The sequence below is a fragment of the Ixodes scapularis genome, unplaced genomic scaffold (genome assembly GCF_016920785.2).
Source record: "Ixodes scapularis isolate PalLabHiFi unplaced genomic scaffold, ASM1692078v2 PGA_scaffold9__187_contigs__length_104089568, whole genome shotgun sequence".
NCBI classification, from domain to species: Eukaryota; Metazoa; Arthropoda; class Arachnida; order Ixodida; family Ixodidae; genus Ixodes; species Ixodes scapularis.
Genome location: NW_024609884.1, coordinates 59,142,864 through 59,166,258, shown reverse-complemented (window position 1 = coordinate 59,166,258; position 23,395 = coordinate 59,142,864). Strand labels below are relative to the sequence as shown.

The 23,395-nt window shown below is 46.1% G+C and overlaps 1 protein-coding gene across 2 annotated transcripts; it reads left to right on the top strand.

The window, feature by feature from the left end:
* The first annotated feature begins 20,585 nt into the window (after positions 1 to 20,585).
* LOC8051642 (potassium channel subfamily K member 10) lies at positions 20,586 to 22,423 on the top strand. Of its 2 annotated transcripts, XM_042287514.1 has the most exons (4): positions 20,806 to 21,377; positions 21,432 to 21,637; positions 21,694 to 21,906; positions 22,122 to 22,234. In XM_042287514.1, exons 1-4 carry the CDS (start codon positions 20,846 to 20,848, stop codon positions 22,155 to 22,157), a joined length of 987 nt encoding a protein of 328 aa, XP_042143448.1. In that variant the 5' UTR covers positions 20,806 to 20,845; the 3' UTR covers positions 22,158 to 22,234. The 2 variants fall into 2 exon arrangements, with proteins under 2 accessions (XP_029822979.3, XP_042143448.1); XM_029967119.4 differs by having other exon boundaries at positions 20,586 to 21,377; positions 21,694 to 22,423.
* The last annotated feature ends 972 nt before the right edge of the window (positions 22,424 to 23,395 follow it).

Below are 23,395 nucleotides of genomic sequence, written 5' to 3'. Positions count from 1 at the left end.
TAAATCTCAGCTTGCGGGTTCGGTTTGTCCACTTAGTGTTCATACTTTTCATATATAGATACTTGCACACTTTCGCTGCCCACCGTGTATCCTCAATTTCAGCTAGTTTTTGTTCACATTTTGCTTTACTGATCGCTTCTCTACTCTTGAAAGATGCCCAAGCCATATCCCCCTGTACTCCCTCATTTGGTGTATTCCCATGTGCCCCCAATGCCAACCTACCCACAATACTTTGCTGTATCTCTAAACCTGCCTGGATTTCTGACCTCATACACAATACCGCATTCCCAAATGACAGTCCTGGCACCATGACTCCCTTCCATACACGCCTAACGACTTCATATCCATTATAGTTCGGCCTCCTCAACCTATGCCTCACGCTATTATTACGCTTCAGCCTCCTCCTCCTCCTCTTTTCCTGTTTTCGATGCGCGGCGGCGCGCGCGGCGCTGCTATTCGCCGAATTCAGTCACGTGACGAGCAAAGAATCCAGGGCCGTGCAGGAAAGCCGGACCTACGGCCACCCGCCGAGGATGAACACGCAACTCTGCGTCTACGCTAGCGCCGAACAGCGGATCTGTTTTCGTAGATAGCGCGAGCGAACACAACGCGACGGGTTTATACTCTGTTTCACCTTGTGTCGTACCGCAGGAAAGGCTACAAACGCGAGCTCCTTGCTCTAGGGCACATCTCGGGGGCACAAGCTCTCGTGCACCAAGGGCAGCTGCCAACGCTATGAGCTCGCGCTTCTAGCCTTCGCTGCGGTACAACATAAGTTGAAACGGAGTGTAGACGTCGGCTTATCGCCCGCACTTGTTTCTGTTTCTTTTTTGAGGGAGCGCGTGTGACACAAATCGAATACCAATCGCAGACTCCTCCAGCATTTGACATCAGCGCCATCAACCGCTTTTTTTTTTTTTTGACTCAGCGGTTATTGTTTAAAACTGCCTTTCTCTTGCCAATAAAACCCTTTCTAGAACTCTCTAGATATACTTGAAAGTGTTGGTCCCAAAGAAATCGATCCCAGCAGTTTCTGGATATGCACTATGTTAATTTATAATGCTATCAAGTCAAGATAATTTTTGTTAGACTGAAGCCTTTTTGAGCAGCGGTAGGAGTGTAAAACGAGACGTAATAAAAAGAAGTGAACGCCGTTTACAACTATCTGCAAAGCCGAATTAGAGTCAAATTTGGGGGTTTTACGTGCCAAACCTACGACGGGCATCTTGCACGCCCCAGCGAAGGACTGAGGATTAATTTCGACCACCTGGGGATCTTTCGACGTGCAACCGAAAGCTCGGTTACACGGCGCCTCCTCCGCAATAAGCCTCCGTCATATTGCGGGCACCTCGGTCGGGATTCGAACCCGCCACCTGGGGATCCGTAGGCCGGCGCTCTCGCCTCGGAGCTACCGAGGCGGCGCCGAATTAGAGCGCAGCTCTTGACGAGGAGGAGGGAAGGGTACTGAGGGTCACGTGTTCTTGGGGGAGTCACGTGACCTGGAGGAGGGGTTACGTGACCTTGGGGGTCACGGCCCCCCGTGGTCGCGTGACCTTGGTGGGGTCACGTGACCTCGGGGGAGGGGGGCCACGTGACCCCCCAAGGTCACGTGATCCCCCACGTGAATTCAGGCAGGGGGTCACGTGACGGTCACGGGAAAAATTTTCCGCTAGATCTAGCGGGGAAAATTTTCCGCTAGATTTAGTGGGGAAACCTTTCCTCTAGATTTAGCGGGGAAATATTTCCGCTAGATTTAGCAGGGAAATTTTTCCGCTAGATTTAGTGGGTAAATTTTTCTGCTAAGTTTAGCGGGGAAATATTTCCGCTAGATTTAGCAGGGAAACTTTTCCGCTAGATTTAGCGGGAAATGTTCCCGCTAAATTTAGCGGGGAAATTTTTCTGCTATATTTAGCTGGAAAACTTTTCCGCTAGATTTAGCGGGCAATTTACCCATAATGCACCGCGCGGTTACGCCGACGGTGACGCCGCTCAAGCTGGAAACGGGCGCCTAAGAGCTGCGCTCTAAAAAACAATACACTTTTCAGACAACTTTCGAAATTTGAAGTTTATTTGGTTTCAGGAGGCAGAGGCAAAAGTCATTTCTGCCCAAACTGCCCCTCGCCCCGCCCGCCCCGCCCGCCCGCCCGCCCCCCCCCCCCCCCCCCCCCCCCAACTCTGCAGTTCATAACGGCACAATTTCATCAGAAATGCAAAAGAAAGAGTTTTAAACAAATGCATATTTCTCTAAGAACAGGACAAAAGAATGCAAACATTTTGGGGCCTTGCGCGGAATATTCACGGAATCACATGGAAATGACTTGACAGTAAATTAGAGACAAACACAACTATAAATGAATGTTTTAATCGCCTAACAAACACTGAAAGATGTACAAACGCGCCGCATAACCAGCAAAAGGTCTGGAACATTTCTATAACTGAGGACGCTCACTGCAAACGTTAAGATAGGGAGATATATTTACAAATCACTACCTGCAAAATTGAGAATACCAGTGTTTACTGCACGAAACAGCGCGAACTCGACATCGGCGCTCTTTCACATTTTGCTTAGACAAGCCAATGACGAGCACGATCATTTTTTTCTTCTTTGGTTAGAGCCCCGGGTCTAATGTCCAGTTTGTATACGCGTTTTCCAAACAAATCTAGTTTATCACTGTACGCTATAAAAGATACACAACATGTAACCCGATATATAGAAATGCTTGATTTTTTTCACCCTGAATCCAGACACTAATGAAGAATTCAATTCGCAAAGTTGCTCGGCTCTTAGTGGTTTGCGTTAGTTGTATTCTTACAAATCAAATACAACATGATAAATTTCTGTCACGCTGCTATTTAAATAATACCGGAGTTTCATGAGATCTATTCAATATCATGAAAGTGGTGAGAACATATTGGCAATTACACGGCCCATATTGGGCAGTTAAACTCTGAACGCGTTAACCAATGACGAAATCGTAACCGACAAATTTTAACGCTCTAAATTGTCTAAAAAAAACAACAAAAAAACGCTTGCTGTACAACAATGACACAAACTAGAAAAAATAACATATGTTTTAGCAGTTTTCTTCAGTTTCACAACACTCACTTTCACAGTCAGACGCACGTATTGCGACCATAGCGGATCAGGGAAACCCTCTCCCTGCGTCCTAATCCTAAAGAAGGCACTTCTCGTACATCCTGCGGCGATGGCTCGTGATAAACGCACTAGGTACTTCTGGGTTGATGCATACGCTTCGATGTGCGCCGATCAAGAGGAGACCCGCCAGCCGATCATCTGTCATCGTTGACCTTGTGAAGGTCACCGTGCGGCGCGAGGTGGAGAAACTCCTCTCGCCTCGACGCTTGTGCAGGGCAGGGTTCCACCAATTCGCAGAAGAGTCTTTATGTTAGGAAACACGCCTTCGACGGTAAGCTTGATCAAACTGTCAATAGACCCCATTTCGAAATTCGCACGCCGATTATTACAAGGTCGGGGCCCCTGCACAATGGCGGAACAACCGACATCGTGGAATGTGCAAGTCATTCCATAAGATAGCGAACGTCGGATCGCGCAATGCTAGGAGCCGACGAGCCACTCAAACAACGTCGAAAGTGCAACGTCATTGCGCTCATCACCTTTTGTAGCGTGAGCTACACTGGCCGAGGTTGAGAAGTTTCGCGTGGCTCGCATAATAAGCCGTGCTCCGTGATGTGCAAGCGCGAGGAGCAGTGACGGCACACGGCGCACAGCTGGCGGGGCGGAGGCCCCGTCGCCGCAAGCTCCGCCGCCACCGCGCGCGCCTCGCCGGTCTGCGCATTCCAGAGGAGTGACGTCATACCCGCGGCAGACGCACTGGCGCCGTCGCGTGCCCAGCTGTGCGCCTCCGTTGCGCAGTAGCCAAGTCTGACGCTGCACCGGAGTCGCTTGACAGCGCCTCTCATTTTGTGCGCATAACCTCACGCTACGTATATCCTGGCATAGCCGAGCTAAGCCACCGCAATTTTTTTTTCTGTGGGTGTGTTTTTCTGTCTTTATATACTTCGACCAAACGCATTTACAATGCCGTGACGTTGCGGTTTTAGTCCGCCATTGTGCAGGGATTCAACAGCTGCCGTCAGAGGGCAGTATTTCGAAAGGGGTCTAGGGTGGGGGATAGGATGGGCCGCACGGTGACTGCTTTTTTGGGGGGGACCGAGGGCCCTGGGGGCACTGAAGTAACTGAAAACCCAACAAAGTCAGGAGAGGCACCCAGAGTTAAAAAAGAGGAGAAAACGTAAGAACAGGTATAAACAAACAGCATAATCAGACATTGGATATAGTAACATGCAGGGTGGTAGAAATAGGTTAAAATGGGAAGAGGTAGAGGAGCAACTAAGAAATGAGGATTTAGTGGTGTATGGCAGGCACGTAGCCAGAACTTTGTTTGGGGGGGGGGGGGGGGCGCCCATGACTAAATGCTGTATGAGGGGGAGGGGAGGCCCCAGCAAAATGGAAGATTTCGGGGGCAGTGATGGAGGAGAAATTTCGGGAACGGGTACATGTGGAAGATAGGAGAACCGAAGGAAGTAGCAGTCCAGCTTGTGACATCGCGGATTTTGAACAAAGAGAATGGGAAAAGGCGAAAAGAAGAATCCCTAGTACCGTCGACAGGCACAGATGGTATCCCAATCAAGCTGGTGAAGAATTTGGGTCCTAAATCTAAGGCAAAACTAAGGGAGGTAGTGAGCACTATGGTAACAAAAGGAAATATTCCAGATGAATGGAGGCTTAGTAGGATGAGTATGATATATAAGGAAAAGGGAGATAAGTCTGATATTAGGAATTATCGTCAGTTATTTACAGGTTGGTAATGCAGATTATAAAGAACAGACTGGAGGAATGGGTAGATTGCGAGGGCATACTGGTCGAGTAACAGAACGGGTTTCGGAAACAACGAAGGTTGGAGGACAATATATTTTCTCTGGCACAGTGTATAGAAATAGCGCAAAAAGAAAACAGACAGCTCTGACTGGTATTTCTGGATATCAAGGGTGCCTATGACAATGTGAACCAAGGGAACCTGTGGGACATGCTGGAGAGCTTAAACCCAGATGAAGTACTAACAGCAATATTAAGGAACATTTACAAATAAGGTGATTATAACATGGGAAGGAAAGGCAACGGGGAAAATAGAGATAAGACGAGGCCTTAGGCAGGGGTGCCCGTTATCGCCTTTGCTGTTTATGTTGTATCTGAGAGGATTGGAGGATAGACTATAGAGAAGAGTGGGCTTGGATTCAACCTTTCGTACAGTAAGCTAGGCCAAAAACTTCAGCAATCCTTACCGGGATTGATGTATGCGGATGATATCGTACTAATGGCCAACAACAGGACAGAGTTGCAGGAATTAATGAGCATCTGTGGTAGGGAAGGAGAGGAATTAGGTTTAGAATTCAGTAGTAAAAAATCAGCAGGCATGATTTTAACAATGATGAAGTTGAGAGGCTGAAGATACAGAATATTACAGTTGAGAGAGCTAGTAAATACAAGTATCTAGGAGTATGGATATGTGATGGTGCAGAATATCTCAGTGAGCATGAAAAGTATATAATAGGTAAGGGCAACCGAAATGCAGCTGTAATGAAGAATAGAGCACTTTGGAATTACAACAGGTATGAGGTGGTGAGAGAGATTTGGAAAGGGGTCATGGCGCCTGGCTACTTCTGGAAACGCAGTGCTATGCATAAAATCCGAAGTGCATGCAAAACAAATAAAACAGCGTGGAGTAGGTAGGCTGGCTTTGGGGGCGCACTGCAAAACGCCAAACCAGGGAATACAAGGAGACATGGGATGGGCGTCATTTGAGAGCAGGGAAGCTGTAAGCAAGATAGAATTCGAAGATCGGTTGAGGCAAATGGATGGGGAGCAATGGGCACGAAAGGTTTTCATCTATTTATAAATGAGGAGTATAGACACAAAGTGGGAGACAGCGCACTAGGAAATTAAGAGGAAGGTTTTTAGGCTATAGTGGAGTTACGGAGGAGCAGGTTTCAGTTAAGAAGAAAGTTAAGGCCACGGAAAGAAATCGGTGGCTAGAGGGAATGCAGACAAAGACGGCTCTGGAAAGCTATAGATTAAACAAAACAGTTATTGTCAAAGAGAGCATTCATGACAATTCTAGGGGAAGCTCATTGTTGTTTGAGGCGAGGACGGGTGTTCTGCGCAAGGTACCAGGAAATGGATACAGTGTGCACTGCTTGTGGAGAGGAGGACGAGACGGCTGAGCACTTTGTACTCTACTGTAAAGGACTTCACGGCTTCACCCTATGCCTACCGAAGACAACATAGTTTTAATAAAGTCATTGGGTTACAGAGACAGCGAAGGAAGAGTGGGTCTCAAGACAGTAGAGATTACCAAGCAAAGATTAAGTAAATGGTGGCAGAACGCGAGAGAAAACTAGGTATTTTCTTATTAACTGATGGCAAGGGGGTTTTATAGCCTCACTTTCTTTTCAGTGTGGAGTGAATATACATAGCTTGCACATTTAAATATTCTAAGCCTAAATGGTAAAACAAAATGGCTAGGTGGCGTAAGCTACCACCCGATCCAAAGGGCTCAGCCGGATGAATCCATCCATCCATCCATCAATATTGGGCTTGTCAGTGCGTTCCTCTTGCGACCAAAAGTGGCACCACTCTTTCAGTTCCATCCTGCGGGAAGACTGTGATACAGGTCTATCTCCCAAAAGAGCAAGTCTTGCCTCTGTTTTTTCCAGGTCAGTTGAAACAATGGCAGGTGGCAAAGGCTGGGGCAATGCAAACCCCACGTTGTCGTTCTTGGAAAAGCGACTGTCCATTTCTTGAATCACATGATCCAGGAAGGGAAGAGCGACATTACGGCGGTAATACTCGCTTACGCTTGACACTGGTGCGTTCGAGCGGTTGCGCTGAATGCCAGCAACTCGCTGTTTCGCAAGGTCGTCCACTGGGCTAGCAAGCTCCTCCGCCAGATGAAACCAGTGGCTGAATCCTGTATCGATTTTGTCACGCACAAACTTAAGGCGAGCGAGGGTTGTGTCGATCATGCTGTAGTCATCAACAATGCTTCCGTCTTGTTTTTGAAACTTTTTCGCAATTGGACGAATAAATTCCAAGGCGTTCCTTGCGACAGAGAAAGACGCAATCATGTCGGACGCTCGCAACCTGCAGGACAAGCGGTTTAGAAATGGAGTTCGAATCGAACTTCTAAATATTCTTGTCAATGCCATGAGGTTCCGTTGTTGTCGTGGCATCGAGGCAGTCCACGACGGCCACGAAAATTGAGCAGAAGGTGTCCAGAGCGGTATGACGTTCCACCCATCTGGTTTTACAGAAGCCCCTTAGCCTATTCTTTGTCACTTCATTACCCGACTTGGAAATGACGAACTCTAAAAGTTACCTTTGTTCACAGAATCGCTTGAAAAGTCGTCCCTGTGTACTTGAAGAGCGATTGATTGCTTGGCACAGAGAAGAACTGTTTCCACGTTACACTTTAGAATATGCAAGTTTTTCTCGTATAGTTCTTCGCTTGCCTTGGTCATGATAGCAGGGACTATTTTCGCTGGATTCTCTAGCGCTGATTTGAAGGTGCTTGCCTGGAGCATTGCGTCCCTATGACCCACGCTGGGCTCATGAGAGTTGAGTGATCCTTCCTTCCCACGCGCCTTAGACAGGTTCGTCTTGGGCGGTCTTCACAAAGATGGTAGGGTTGTAAGAAGATGTGCCGCGTCTTTCGAGGAAATAAGATGTAAACCTTGCACTATCCGCAGTTAAAGTTCTTGCTTTAAATCAGCCAACTGTGCTTCTCCAACCAGCTTCTTTGAAAGGTAAGACGTTTTTGTTGATTTACTTTCCCCTTTTTCAGCGTTTGCGTCAGCACTTGTATTCTTGGGGGTGGAACAAACTGATCCTTTAGGAATCGCAAACGTTGCTCATCTGACATCACCTTCAGGTCGAGGGTCCCGTCAACGATGAATCCGAGGTCCCGGTCTGCTTGAGGTGGCGACAGCTTGTCGGCATTCAAGTAGGGTGACCACCTTCCTGCTAGCGAAATGCGGGACACGGGGGGGGGGGGGGGGGGGGGTAGTAGAGGAAATTTATTAACACACACCACAAACCGAGGCTTTGTTAATACATTTAACATCATGTGCTGTTTATAACCTGCTACTTGTATTGCAGCAATTAAGCTCAATTAATTTTTACTAAAAGTAATATATCTTATGGCAAATGTGTTATTAAATGTGTCGAAGTTGAAAACATAAAAATCGACGGTAGCAGAACTCAATGCATCAGATAAAAATAAGAAACATTAAATCTCTTTCGGGCTATTGTTTCCTGACAACGCTTACTTTTATCAACATAGTCATACACTAAGTTTTACCATTATGTTCTTTTTCGACCGTTGCGAGTTGCAGGCTTTTTGCCTTGTGTGGCTGTGTTCCCAAAAACAAAGATCCACAGCAACCCTTTTGCATTGACAGAGCGATTTGAAAATAATTAAAATATTTTATATTGAAACTTTTTGCATGCAATCTTTTTCAGAATATTTTTCCACCAAGGGGAGAGGCACAAGGAGCATGCGCGTCGGTTCTCCTTCAAGAACGACGGTCGCTTCCCACAATGCTTGAATAGAAAATGGTGTACCATTGCGATTCACACGATTACCAGCGACCTCCGGGCTTCCCCGTGCCCCATTGTTCGGCAGCGCCATAGGTTGCAGAGTGAATTTTACTGCAGTATGAAATGCGGGACATCTTGAAGATTTGGGAATTTCTTGCGGGACGCGGGACACAAGCCCTCAATGCGGGACAGTCCCGCGAGTCGCGGGACGGGTGGTCATCCTACATCCAAGGCAGGGTCGACCGAAGTGCCGGCAACAGCAGGACATTGGTCGGGGCACAGTTGAGTCGTGCCATTGTGCTCCGTGGGTATATCTGCATCGTCCATTTTCGCTGTAAATGAAAATTAGAGGACATATGAGTAAATTATTAGATAAAAATATATTCTGCGGATTTGTTTCCACAGATGTAAAATGTGTAAAAATTGGCTAATTTCGCAAATTTTTTGTAGCAAAAAAACAAAACAAAAACACAGTGAAAAAACAGTAGTGCGCAGGAGAGCTGGTGGATGTTGATCATGATGTAGAAAACCCGAGACTGTGGTAAAAGCTGGGAAACTTGGTCGAAGAAGAAAGACAGGGGAAAAGAACGTCTCAAACTCAGCTACTGCGTTTATTTCCTCAATGCCTTATATATCCACAACCTACTCACCAACCACAGACGTCACAAGGTCAATCTTTGTTACGTATACAATTTTACCCACACTGGTCTTCGCCTCATCCGTAAACGGTGACCTCAATCCCAAACTGAAAACTTGGGACCTTGAACAAAACAAACACACGGACCCACTTCCCTTCCAGCCAAGATCTGGAAGGGCTGTGCTTTATCTAAACAAGAACTGATATGACCTCCAACTGAACCCCTGCCCGCAAAATTACTCATTGCACGTTCACTTACAACTAAAAAAAAAAAAAAACATTACATTTTAAGAAACTTCTTGGAACTACTCCCGAGTTGCATCGAAGCATGGCTGATACAAGCGACAAAAGAGCAGAAAAAGAAAGCACACGAAGGGTTAGGTCGCGACAAGGTGAAGTTGTCCGAGCGCTTGTCAACATCATTTAATTTTGTTAAAGCGCGATTCCGGTGTTATGCTGCAAAGTAAAAGAGAAAATAACAAGGTATAGATCCCACAGGTGACGTTTTGCTGCTTCTTTGTGCATATTAAGGCGTCGCCAGCGATATAGGCGCATCGGGACCGCCAATTGGGACCGCCGATGTTTGCGTCTATATGCCCCGCCGTTCCGAAGCGGCCAAATGCATGGGACCTTTCACTTCAGGGTGATATCACTAAGTTGATACAGGGATGAATCTGTGTACATTCCTCCCATTATCACCTTAGTATCTTGCGTCACTGCAGATCTCTTATGTACGGGCCCAGGTCTTTCTATGGTGTCACGGCCGTAAAGAGCCTTAATATAATAATAATAATAATAATAATAATAATAAATTTATTGACATATCCAGACGAGAGAAGTAGGATGTGAATACGGGTACATCAAAGCCAATAAAGGCTTGTGTGATGACACCCTAAAAAAAAGGACATATGTGTCTGCGTAGGTACAAAATAAAGTCAAATTCACACACGCAAAACAATTTTAAACTAGCACACAACTAACATCTCACAAACAGTCTATACACAGATCCTGAAAAGTCCGTTAACTAGTGTCCAAGTTTCAGCACTTGAGTTCTCGTTTCAGCGTCTTCAGTGATGTAACATGGTAAACAGAGTCCGGGACGTTGAACAGAAACGGGACATAGTACTCCCGCATGCATTAGCCATATCGAGTGAAAGAAAGCTTCACTTCGAATCAAGAGGTGCGACGCAATGTGCGGGATGGAATAATTGGTGTTTTGAAATCGCTATTCCAAAAGTACCGACGCACAACAGTCTGAATAAACAGAGAACGAAAATTCGGGAGTTCAAGGCTTTTAAAGATGTCAGCGCTGTTACACAGATCCGTATTATATGCAACACTTGTTAAAATACCTTTAAGTAAAATATTAATTTCCCTTGCCACAGTCCTGAACAGTTACCGAACACCGTTACACCATAACGGAGTAAACTGTAAGCAAGCGCGTGTACAATAAGAAATCGAATACCGACAGGCAGAAAAACTCGACTGTTAAAGAGCATACAGGCAATAGATCGCAGTTTACCACAAAGGTAAGACATGTGTGAGTTCCATGACATATCATAATCAAAATATACGCCTAGGTATTTTACATGGTCAACTGATTCGATGAATACACAATTACAAGGATTACAGCTTGATGCATGGAAAAAGAACTGCACATTACCCTGATGTTTCTTTAGGGGGTTGTGGAAACGGACAAGTTTTGTTTTAGAACTGTTAATATCTAGAAGGTTGTTCGTGAACCAATCCATTAAATGCGTGGAGTTGGCCTGGAGTGTTTTGAGCGAATCAGAGAAATCAATATGACGCGCGACAAGGAGGGTATTGTCGGCATATTGGTAAATTTTGCATCCATTTATAACACGGGCCATATCGTTCACAAAAATATTAAAGAGCAAAGGTGAAAGAATAGAACCCTGGGGGACTCCCGCCTTTAAAGAAATAAGAGAGATTTTAAAGTCTCTGATTACTACACGTTGGGAACGATCAGATAGGAAGCTTTCTACTAAGGAAAAAAAACGGACCGCAAAACCCTAAATTCTGCAATTTTCTTAGAAGCAATTGATGGCTAACAGTACCGAAGGCTTTAGATACATCAAGAAATAGAGCACAAGCGAACATATTTTTTTTTAATGTGCCGCCGTTCCACTTTGCATACGTGGAACGGGAACTCGATGCATTTTTACTGTAACGGAAAAAGGAACGGCGTTCGTTGTTTTTTTACGTCCAGTAGGGTGTTTTCTTTTTTTTTTTTTTAATTTCTAAGAGGGAAGTTTTAAAAGTATAAAAACAATATCTTTACGAAGAGCGGAATCTCGTTAACTTTTTGCTTACTTATCTTAGGGTCTATTTTGTGTGGTCCTCGCTTAATAACAGTCGGGTGCAGGAGAGCTAGTGGGCAATGATTCTTGTTTCAGTGCCCGAGACTGCGGTCAAAAAGCAAAACTTTTAGTCGAAGGAAAAGACACAGAAAGAGGGACATTTAAAACTCGGTAACTTTCCTTGCTTCCACGAATCCTCATACACCCAGAAATATAAGGCCGACTACAGCCATCACTGAACTTTCACAAAGAGACCTAGAGTTACAACAAAAGAACAGGTCACCAGACATCGAACACACCCTTGTACCCCGAACATCAGACTTGTACGTAACTTAAATACTCTACTCAAGTTACTGTATCTTAAATACTTTTGTGAGTAACTTGGTATCTTGCAAATACTTTCGAACGTCTGTATTTAGTACTCTAACTTAAATACTTTTTTCCAGTAACTTGATCTCTTTTTAAAGTTAATTTTAAGTTACTTTTTATTCATTTTTAGAGGCGGGAAGCTTGGAAAATATTGAACTCCAGTTATTTTGGCTAGGCGCCCTGTCATTGCAGACACATTTCGTGCAAGGTAATACAGTGCACTTCCGTGCTTCTGCTGAAAGAGGTGACACGGAGAAGCAGCTTGCAGCCTCAAGCCGAGCGGACGCGTGCCGTGTCTTCTAACTGGGCAAAACGTCAAAGCAGATTTTCTTATGTTTTGTTTGTGGCCAAGCACAAGAGCAACAGAGATTCCGAAGCTGAAGTGCATGCGGATGAAAGCATAAGATGTGTACAAGGCTATAAGCCAGTGGGAGGACACTTGTGGCGGAGAGAGGGTGGGTTCTACAAATGTGTGGTAAGGGTCGACAGTAAACTGGAGTTTATTTTTCTATGTTATGGAGTGAAAGCATATAAAAGAAAGCCTTCCAGCTTCAGAAATGCCTTTGCATCCGCACGCAGTCGCACACACCGCTCGTTCGTTCCACTAGGCTCTCTTCAAACACAAGACTCGTAAGACGCGACTACACGGCTCCAATCCGGCGGCCCATCGCTCGCGGCGTACGCAGCAATTAGCGAGTTTTAGTAGACCGTGTTTGCCCCTCTGCTAACCCTCCGCTACGAAGAAACCGCCATTGCGCCTGCGTGCCGATGGCCTTGGCTGTAGAGCTCCGGGTAGCGGAGGGGGAAACACGGTCAACTAAAACTCGCTATCTCGCTATGGTCTTCGCTAGCACGAATGACCGCCGGCGCCCACCACGGTGGCGCCCGCTCTCCCCTGGCCTGGACTCCCCGACCCCCAACTGCACGGCACCGCCAATACACTGACGGGGGAAGCGGAAATGAACACCCGACACAAGGGGAGCGTCGGCGGCGAGCCTCTGCATAGAAACTCCCCCTGCAAGCGAGCGGGCCTCGCGCTTAGCGGGCCTCGCGCTTAACGCAGTGAAAAAACATCAAGGGACTTTGCTCGCGCTGCCCTCGCCTATGTCCTCGCCATAGCAAGGGTATAGACGCTTTGCAGCAGCTGTGCATGGGCGCCGCCATAACTGACCTTCAGTTTTTGTTCCCTCTTATTCCGTTCGCTTCACTTCATCATTACCACAGCAGGACAGGTTATTGCCATTTTAGATGCTCTGTGTTCTTGTGCCCAGCATAGGCCCTTGTGAAGACCCGTCAACGCCCGCTTTAGTAGCTCGGCATCTCGGTAAGACAAGAGAAGGGCGGCTATGGCGGCTCAATCTGGCGCGTGTGTAAAGCGTCTATAAAAGAAAAACATTTTTATTTTTGTTTCATTCGTAGTTACTTGGGACCTCCTAGAAGCCTGAGTGGCAGCCAAAGTCTAGCTAAGAGATTTCCAGGAGATTCCATAGTAGCTGGGAGGAAGAATTTTTTCTGACTTGGGTTGTGCTTGACAATGAATTGCAGAGAAAATTGTAACTTGAGAGTATCTTGAAAAGTAACGAGTTACTTTTGTGGAGCAATTTGTACTTTACTCAATTACTTTACAAATTTGAGTATTTAGTACTTTACTCAGTTACTATTTTTCGTGGTACTCAGTAACTTAACTTAAATGCTTTTAGTGAATATCTTGTACAAGCCTGCCAAACATTGGTCACTTAAAGGAAACACAAAAAATAACCTCCATTCCTTTTCTCCTTGCCCCCCCACCTTCATACTGAACAACGAATCCAATATTCACGAATGACTTGTAGTTTTGAAGACTGACCTTCCAAAAGCCCCACACACTTCTTCTCTTGCTCGTTTTGCGGACAGCAACGTCGAGAAGCAACTGTTCTTAAGTTCGAACAAGGGGCTTTGTTAGACTAAAACGTGTGAGGTTGTTGTAAAACGTTCGTGCAATGTGGGGTAACAGTTTATTTGGCTCGTCTCAATTCGCGCCCACCTCAAACATGAATATGGTTAAAAGCTGAGATTTTTAAGGGTGAATATATCAACAAATGAAACCCTGCTTCCGCTTGCCTTCTTCTCCTAGTGCCCTTCAATCACGGCATTCAAATTCGCACGTTCCTATTTAATAGCACAGAATAAACAAAACAAAAGAGCTTTTCTTGATTTAACAAAACATGGTGATCAGGAAACTACAAATGTAACGTATATGTAATGATACGTTATATTTTTCAACTGTAACGGGAACGAGTTCCTTTTTCACAGATGAAACTTGTAACGGGAACGCGTTCCAAAAATCAGAAGAAACGAGGAACGAGCTTTCGTTCCTTTTCTTGAGGAACGTGTACAACACTGGTTACCAGAATGGTTTCTTAGCACGCAACAACTCAAAACAGGAAAGAAAAGTATCGTAAGGCTATTTATGCAGTCCAACTATAACGGGCAGGATATTGTCACGAATGACAATAGATGAGGCGGCGAATAACTGAAGAAACTAAACTTTTAATGGGGCGAACTTGTGCCGAAAACAAAAGAGAGAAAGGCTAGCGTCGCAGGCGTCGATGTCGGCGAAACAGCAGGATCGAGCGCTGGGGCGAGAACTATACGGACCGCCACTCGCAGCACCTTTTGTACCCGCGTATTTTTCTGGAACATTCGGCTTAGAATATTCGGCGCGTAAAACATTCGTAACTCGATCAGACGACAAGGTTTACGAGATTGTCACGTTGAAAGAATAAATAAAAGAGGAGGCCGTTCCCTTTTATCGAACCCGCGGAGGCTCCGCGCGAGAGCCAAGCACGGTAACCATTCGGCCACGCGCTCGCTCGGCAACGCGCGTGGCAATATCACTGATACATGTTATTGTCACAAAGAATTTTTCGGACAACAAGAAAGTGGTCGCTTTAGCTATAGGGGAAGAGATCAGACCGTGGCGCCCCAAGCGGTTAACTTTAGAACTATACGAATGGGCACAACAAATAACAATGACTCAGCGCTCGGCTGACATAACGGAACGCGGAGTCAGTGTTCTCTGGTGAGGGGGAGGATATATATATATATATATATATATATATATATATATATATATATATATATATATATATATATATATATATATATATATATATAAATAAATGCCGAACCCTAAACGTGGAAACATTTTGGTTCGCTCGTTAAAGGCGCTCCTGCATCAAATAATATCGAAACATTGCAGCGTAGAGATGTAAAGTTATAACTATAGGGCTCCGTGTTTTCGGAGTTTATTTTTCGTCAAATTCGGAGGGTGTTTTTCGGAGTTTATTTTTTGCCGAAGATTCGGAGTTTATCGGAGTTTATATTTGTTTGATTCCCAATTCTCCGAAATTCGGAGTTTAATTTTGCAGTGTTTCCTATTGAAAATAAACATTTAAATAATAACCGGATGTAAATTAACGTATGCCAGATAAAAAATAAAACGCGCTTGTATTGATTCAAATTTCTTCAGTTAAATTTGACGTTCGTGCCATTACCATTGGCAATATTAATTTGTCCCACGACAAAAGTCGCACACAAGTGTTGCTTCGATAAACGTCGATACCTTAAAATCAAACTCCCGGGGGCCATCGCTACGAAGCTCGTAGTCATCCCATCCTATTCCATCAATCTAGCCCATAGATTTCACTGTTACAAAAACCTACCTTCTACCTTCTCTAAATCACAAATCGCATGGCTCAAACTGGAAACCAAGAGTGGCTTTTGTCGTGACCCGAATGTACAATGACCTGCTGCCCTGAATCAACCTCGACGATACAAGTGGCAAGACCCCTTTTGACAACGGTCTGAGATTTGAAAGATAATTATGGTGCCATTTTCCCCGGACCATTGAGTCCGTGCTGATCAAATTGTAAAAAAAAAAGAAGAAAAAAATATTTTTAGTTTTTTTTTTTCCTTTTTTTTTTTTGGCCCGGGGGGGGGGGGGGGGGGGGGGGCGTGGCATTGGCACGTAAACATTCGGAGTTTATCGGATAAATCCGAATTGACCAAAATATTACCGGCGGGTGTTTTTCGGAGTTTTTTTCGGATTTATCCGAAAACACGGAGTCCTAGAACTTATAACCAGTCGAGAGTTCACCAATGCGTTCTATGAATATCTTGTAGACCTAAGTGTTAGCGCTGGTGTTAACGCTGATGTAGCTAATGCTTGGAAACATGTTTGTCCCCATAACTGTAGTTGCATTTTTTTTTATACCAACTGATAGTTTGGAAATTCTTAATGTGATTACACACGTAAAGAACAGCGGGAGCTGTGATGCCGACGGCTTACAAATTCGCCCAGTCAAGTATGTAGTTGACTTAATTGCATCAGTGTTAAGTTATATTTTTAATCTGCCTTTGGAAACGTATGTGTTTCCCAAAAGAATGCAAATAGCAAAAGTAGCTGTTCTATATAAACAAGGTGACAAAAACGAGCTAGGTAACTATATGCCTATTTCTATACTGCCCGTTTTCTCTACAGCTTTGGAGAAAATACTTTATGAACGTCTAGTACATTTTTCGAATAAGTGGGACCTCGTAACTCCATCGCAGTTCGGTTTCAGGAAGAAATGTTCAACTGTAACTGCACTTCTTAATCAAAAAAGAGTATATTTCGGAAAATTTTGAGAACAAAAAATTGTTGTAGGGGTCTTTCTAGACTTTACAAAGGCGTTTGACTGCCTTAGTCATGTGGTCCTACTTAAAAACCTTGAAGCGTATGGCATCCGCGGACAAGCCTCGCTACTTTTACTGTCCTACCTGGACTATCGCCAACAGTATGTAAATATCAGGGGCTCCGGAAGTATATATCTAATAAAAACGTCGTCCTGTCTATTTTCTGTCCCTTGAGACGTCGTCCTGTCTATTTTCTGTCCGTTCTACGCTTTGATGCTTCTTCTCTACCCCAGTCTCAGGTTATTTCAACATGGTTAATATATCTAATGTGTGAGGGCGACGTCTGGGGGCTCATGTCGCATCGTGTAGTTCACTCCTCTCTCTCCCTCTCGCGGCCTCACGGGTGGTGAGAGGAGAGAAGAGGGGGGGGGGGGGGGGCGACTGCCCTCACTGCCCCCCGATTCCGGAGCCCCTGGTGAATATATACGGTTATTTATCCACTGTGAGGTTCATCACGTCAGCGGTCCCACAAGGGGGTATTTTGGGACATTTTCTATTTAATTTGTACATTAATGATATCGTTAACGTAAATAAGCACGCAAAATTTGTGATCTATGCGGATGATACGAGCGTATTTTTTTCTTCCGATACTTGCGACGATTTAATCGATATGGCAAATCTGACCTTATCAAAGATAAAAAGTTGGCTAGACAGTAAATCCTTTGAAAATCAATTTTCATAAAACAAAAGCTGTGATTTTTCGCCCAAAAAAACAAGCCCGTGGTGCTGTCTAAAGTACTCACTTTTAGCACTACTCCAATCGAAATTGTTAGTTGTTTTAAAACTCTTGGAGTCATTTTTAGTGAGGGTATGTCTTGGGATAACCATATAAATTATCTTATCCCAAAGCTAGCCCGAGTAGTGGGGATTATAAATCGATACAGATCTGTGTTACCAACAAATGTTAAATTATTGCTTTACAAATCATTATTTTTCTCCCACTTAACGTATTGCCACATTGTTTGGGGAACATCAACATTTACCCAACTTTGAAAAACTGTTTACGTTACAAAAGAAAATATTGAGATATATATGTAACGTGCCACGCGACTTTCACACCGCTGATTTATTTAAGAACTTTCAAATAATCACTATTCACAAGTTCTATCAGTATCGGCTTTCTACTAGTTATAAAAGTGAAAAAACAAGAGGTACATGTCTTTAGGAAAACTTTGCGTCGCTGAGGAAAACTTCTCCTCCATATCCTACCCGTAACCCAGAGAAATGGAAGATGGTCACGCAGCGAACAAATTATGGCTCTCAAATGATAAGTTCCATACACCTGAGCAGCAATAACATTGATCTAGAAAGTCTAACCTTTAGAGACTTGCGCTTATTATATGCTTGCACGTGATAGTTTTTTCTCTTAACATTTGCAAAAGGTGATTTTAGTTTTGTGCACTAATTTGTTACATCGTTGCATCTAGCACGCTTTTATGTTGCTTTTTGTTTGTCTTCCCGCACGCTTCCTGTTGTCCATTGTAGGGGCCCAGGGACTCGTCAAGCTGCTTACTGCAGCTTTTTTTCTTGGGCCCCACCATCATAAAGGATGGGAATAATATATATATATATATATATATATATATATATATATATATATATATATATATATATATATATATATATATATCAGTGTGTAGAACCGAAAAAAATACGGGTTCGGTTACGGTTCAGGTTCAGGTAAATTTACTGTGTTCCGGTTCGATTAATTCGATCCGCGAACCGGTTCGGAAATTATAAATGACAAATTGCAACATCAAAATAAATTACAAATAAAACATCTGAAATCAGCACATACGAAACGGGATACATCGTAGTGTAAGGCTCAGGGATTTCTACCAGGAATGGTTTCTTTATGTGCACTCAAAGGTTACCTCACCGACGTTTACGCATTCGGACTTCATCTAATTGGGTCCGACGCACTAGCTGTAAAATCCGCGACCTCCTTACAAACCCACTTACAAGTAGAACTCGCTAACTATCCCGCCACCTCGGCGTGTAAGCAATTGAAGGAACAGTGGGGAGAAAATACAGCTTTCTTTATTTGAACTAGCCTTCGGTAACTCAAATTAGACCCTTAAAGAAGTTTTCATTAAACAAGATACGGAATATGAAAAACACTTCACCGAACGCAACGCCAGAAGGACGTAATAGGATAAATATTAAAATAGAAGAGTTCGCTGTCTCACAAATATGTTAGTTTTAAGTGCCTATACGAAACCGGATGCATTATTATCAAACTCCACAGCCTTTTCTTTTCTCATTCCGATGGAAGCAAGCTTCAAGAACTCGCGCGTTCTAGAAACGTGTTATGAAATGAGCACACAGCAGCATTTAGGATTTACGAGATTGTAGGAAAATGAAATCCCGTGACGCGATTTTTTTTTTTTTTTTTTTTTTTTTTGCACAGCCTTCCAATTTTTTTCCGTGCAAGCCGCGACCAGCGCAATAGTGGTTCCTATGTCAAGATTCATGGATGCAGCGTTTGTCAAGATTCATGGATGCGGCGTTTATATTCCTAAGACTGAGTGGAGAAGAAAAATATGTAAGCGAGGTGTGTGTCAGTTGACGGCACTTAAAAAACAAATGGCATTGATAGCACATTCATTGTCAACAGCGCGTGGCCGAACCGTTTTGACATGAGCCGGTAACCGTTATTTTTTTTCCGGTTCAGTTCCGGTTCGGGTTCATCGCGATAACAATATAACGGTTCGGGTTCGGGTTCAGTTCCGGAAAAAATACCGGTTCGGTTCCGGTTTTCGGTTCGGTTCGGTTCCGGTTCGACACCCTGATATATATATATATATATATAGCAACTTTGGACACCCCCGCAACGACCGGATGAGAGTGTTGGGAGGCTGTTAGTCTGTTGTAATGTTCTTCACTTTACACGAGCTTAGTGGCACTGGTGGGACCCAACTATATTTGCACGAACGCCGCTGACCAAAAAAATCCTTTGTTGCGGTGTCATTTCAAGGACAAAAGCGAGCGTTTTCTTTCAATTTCTCATTCGCAAAACCTGATGAGGTAGCTGGGGGGTCGCCTCCAGTGACGATATTTGAAGGCGGCTCATAGATTGAACCCGAGCATTGCGTCAGCACTCGATTTGGGATCGTGATAATTGATAGCTCGACAAGACCGCCCCCAATCGCCGCAATGACAAAAATGCCGAACCTTAACAACGTGTGGAACTCAGCTGGTGACCTGTGCTTTGCAAACCCCAGCGCGTGGCTATGAAAAACATGCTCCAGATTATGTGGCCGCTTGACCTGGCTGCTAGTTGGGGGGAGGGGGGGGGGAGGAGGAGGAGGAGGGGGGTGAAGCTATTTTTTTTTCTGCAGCTATTATTGTTTGTGCGGGGAGAAAAACTAAAGCATGTTTCATAAGTTATAAACGTGACGGATTCATTCTAAGCGATATTTGAGCAATGTACAAACACTACTAGGCCCAAGCTTATGTAAAAACAGAATCCAAGTCACGCAAAACTCTGTCGGTTTATCGAAAAAGACAATTACAGTTTCAAGGGTTCACCACGGACACTTCAGGTGCCTTTGATATCGAAAAATATCTGGCAAAGAACGCCATGAATGTTGACACACCTTTCTCGGAAAATTGGCACGCACTCTTGCCAGGAGTTCTCCATGGCTGCGCATCTCACGCATTCAAAGGCACGGCGCTGGACCTCTGCAAAACCTTCTCTGCACGGACAAACGGGTCAGGAAAGCTCTAAACCTAATGGCGCGGAGGGTTGTAGAGTGGCGGCAAGTGGATGGACACTTGGCGCTACTTTACAACGACGCCCCGCAAAGCTCTGCGAGGAAACCTGTCTCTTTCAAAGAGATAGGCGGCCGAAACGAACAATGCGAACAATGCGCGACGTGGGAGTGCACCGAGCGTCTCCTGCAGAGAGCCCGCGCCGTGTGCCAGCCGGGTAACGCGCAGCATCCATCCGGGATCGATGCGGAAGCGTTTCTCCGGAGGTCCGGCCGGCGCTGAGAGCCCCGGTGTGGCAGCCCGGTGTCCCGGTGTTGCAGCCCGGCGGCTATTTTGAGGGCGGTCCCAAGCCGAGGCCCGCTTGGCTGGGGCCCAGCTGCAGCTTGGGGGCGCCCAGGCGGCCCGATTTGGGCAGCGTCGCCCAGCGCAGGCAGGCTGCACAGCAAGAGGATGTCGTCGAGGAGCCCGTCGCCACGGGCGGCCCGGCGGCCCGCGTTCCTCAGCCAGCCGTCGGTCATCAGCTGGCAATCGGACCCGTCCCGGCCGCCCCAATACCTCATCCTCAATCCTATGCACATTGTCAACCTGACGGCGGACAAGACCAAGAGTTGTGCAGTGCGCGTGGCCCAGAGCATCAAAGCCTTCAGTCAGCGCTGGTTCTCGCACATCCTGCTGCTCCTGGTCCTCCTCGCCTACGCAGCCATGGGTGCCGCGCTGTTCCAGCTCATCGAAGGCCCCTTCGAGGACAAGCAGAAGCAGACGATCGTGAACGCGCGCCAGTACATCATCGAGGATTTGGTGCTCGCCCAGCGCACCCTCTCCGTGGCCGGATTCCGGAGGCACGCGCTGCGTCGGCTGCGGGAGTTCGAGACGCAAGTGCGCGTGCTGGAGGATGAGGCTCGCGTGCTGAGTCACTCGGAGAAAAAGATATGGTCCTTCTGGGGCGCGCTCTTCTACTGCGGCACCGTGTTCACCACCATCGGTGAGTGGACGCCTCGGTGAGTCGCCGCGGCTGACGGCGCCTCCATCCCGACAGGCTACGGCAACATCGCGCCCAGCACGGTGACTGGCATGGCAGCCACCGTGCTGTACGCCTTCGTGGGCATCCCCTTGCTGCTCATGGTGCTCGCCGACCTGGGCAAGCTCTTCACCAGGGCCATCAAGTGGGTCTTTCTGTCCGTGCGCCAGCTGTTCCGCACGGGTCGTTGCGGCAAGCACAGGTCCAAAGCACCACCCCCGCAGGTCAGACCCTCGCTCTTTGGGTCGCGTCCGCGTGCTGAGCGTCTTTCTTTTTGCAGCTGCAGTACGTGGCGTTCGTGTGGCGCAAAGTGAACGACACCATGGCATACGTGCCGTACCCGGCCTACCTCAAGGCCGAGCCCACCACCCCGACCTCGGAGGAGCCCGGCGAAGAGACCAGCAAGGCGACCAGCGAAGAGGAGCTCGTCATCGACGATGAGTTCAACCTGCCAGTATCCTTGGCCCTGCTCTTGCTCTCCATCTACATGACGGTGGGTGCCTGCGTGTTCACCATTTGGGAGTCATGGACCTTCTTTGAGGCTTTCTACTTCGTCTTCATTTCGATGAGCACCATCGGGTTTGGCGACTTTGTGCCAGACCATCCCATGTTCATGATGGCCACCTTCATCTACCTTCTCTTTGGCCTGGCGCTTACCTCGATGTGCATCAATGTGGTTCAGGAAAAGTTGTCCGCCATCTTCGACAGGGCAAAGATGCAGCTCGGCACCACCATCGGCTTTGACGCCATGATGATTGACCAGGAACGAAAGGAGCCGCTGGAAGGCGATGTCAAAGAGGCCGTCGCCAAGGATGCTATAGCCAAAGGGGCCATCATCAAGGAGCTGACCTCAAAAGACGCTGTTGCTAAGGACGCTTCCGCTAAAGATGCCGCCGCTCAAAACGCCGCTAAGAAGGATGCTGCAACCGTAAAAGGGAAAAACAAGGAACAGACCTGACCAGGACGAGTGTTTCTGGTTTGGAATAAAGTGTTCGCGTAAGTAAACGGAATGCGCCGCCATTTGTATGCAGAATTGTGCTGTCTTCAAATGACGTGCGTCGGCAGTGTTTGCCCCTCGAAGTGGAAGAAATATTGTTCAAACTTTGAAGCGAGTGCGTTAGGAGGGATGGCCTACGACTTGAATGGGAAGGGTCAAACAGACTATAAGAGCGGTCGAACAACTATCTTGCGGGGCTGTGAGGCGGCCAGTAAGCTTCACCGACGCGTATGTGCATAGCACGATTGCCTTCCTGTCGCTTTTCAACGTGACATTTATGACGAACCGGGGTATGTCCGCACGAAACAAAATGAGCAAGGACCCCATTCATACGTTAGCCTTGCCTTTCTTTGACTTCCAATAAGATCTTGACTTGTTTTATTGTAAGCACAACCAGCCTTGGGCAACAGTGCGCTGTATATGCTCACGCCGCGTTTTAAAACCAACACGGATATTGAAATACTTGTGATATGACGAAATTCCAAGAGGCCCGCCCTCCGCTCAAGCGCAACCCATGTTGCCCAACCTGGGAGTACTTTTTTTTCAGCGCACGAAACAGGTCACATATAAACAGTTCTCTCGTCACGTGTGCCTTGTTAATACGGCTCATGGACAACGTTTCGGGAAACAAGCATTACCTCGAAACGTGGGAGCTCCAGCATTGATGCACGGACAACTTAAGCAGTGAATTCTCCGTTCTTGCTACTATTCTGGGCACGACTTTTCTCGCGGCCTGTCCTCTCGGGCTCCGTTTTCATCAGCTTCTTGCAGTTCGCGGCATCGCTTCCCCGTGGGAACCGGTGCCGCTCTTATCAGGTGTCTGAGGAAAGGTGTTTCGGATGACGGAGCGTTCGCAGTCACCCATCCCTTGAGAACGTTGAAATGCAATATTTTATGTGTACCGGCCTCTGGCCGGGAAATACATGTTTAGTTTTCTCTTTCAATACTCTGCTATACTAGTAGAGTTCTTTTTTTTTTTTTTTTT

Coding starts and splice junctions, on each gene's coding strand:
- LOC8051642 (XM_029967119.4), top strand. CDS start 20,846: ATGTCGTCGAGGAGCCCGTCGCCACGGGCGGCCCGGCGGCCCGCGTTC. Junction 21,378..21,431: donor CACCGTGTTCACCACCATCG/GTGAGTGGACGC, acceptor CCATCCCGACAG/GCTACGGCAACATCGCGCCC. Junction 21,638..21,693: donor CCAAAGCACCACCCCCGCAG/GTCAGACCCTCG, acceptor TTCTTTTTGCAG/CTGCAGTACGTGGCGTTCGT.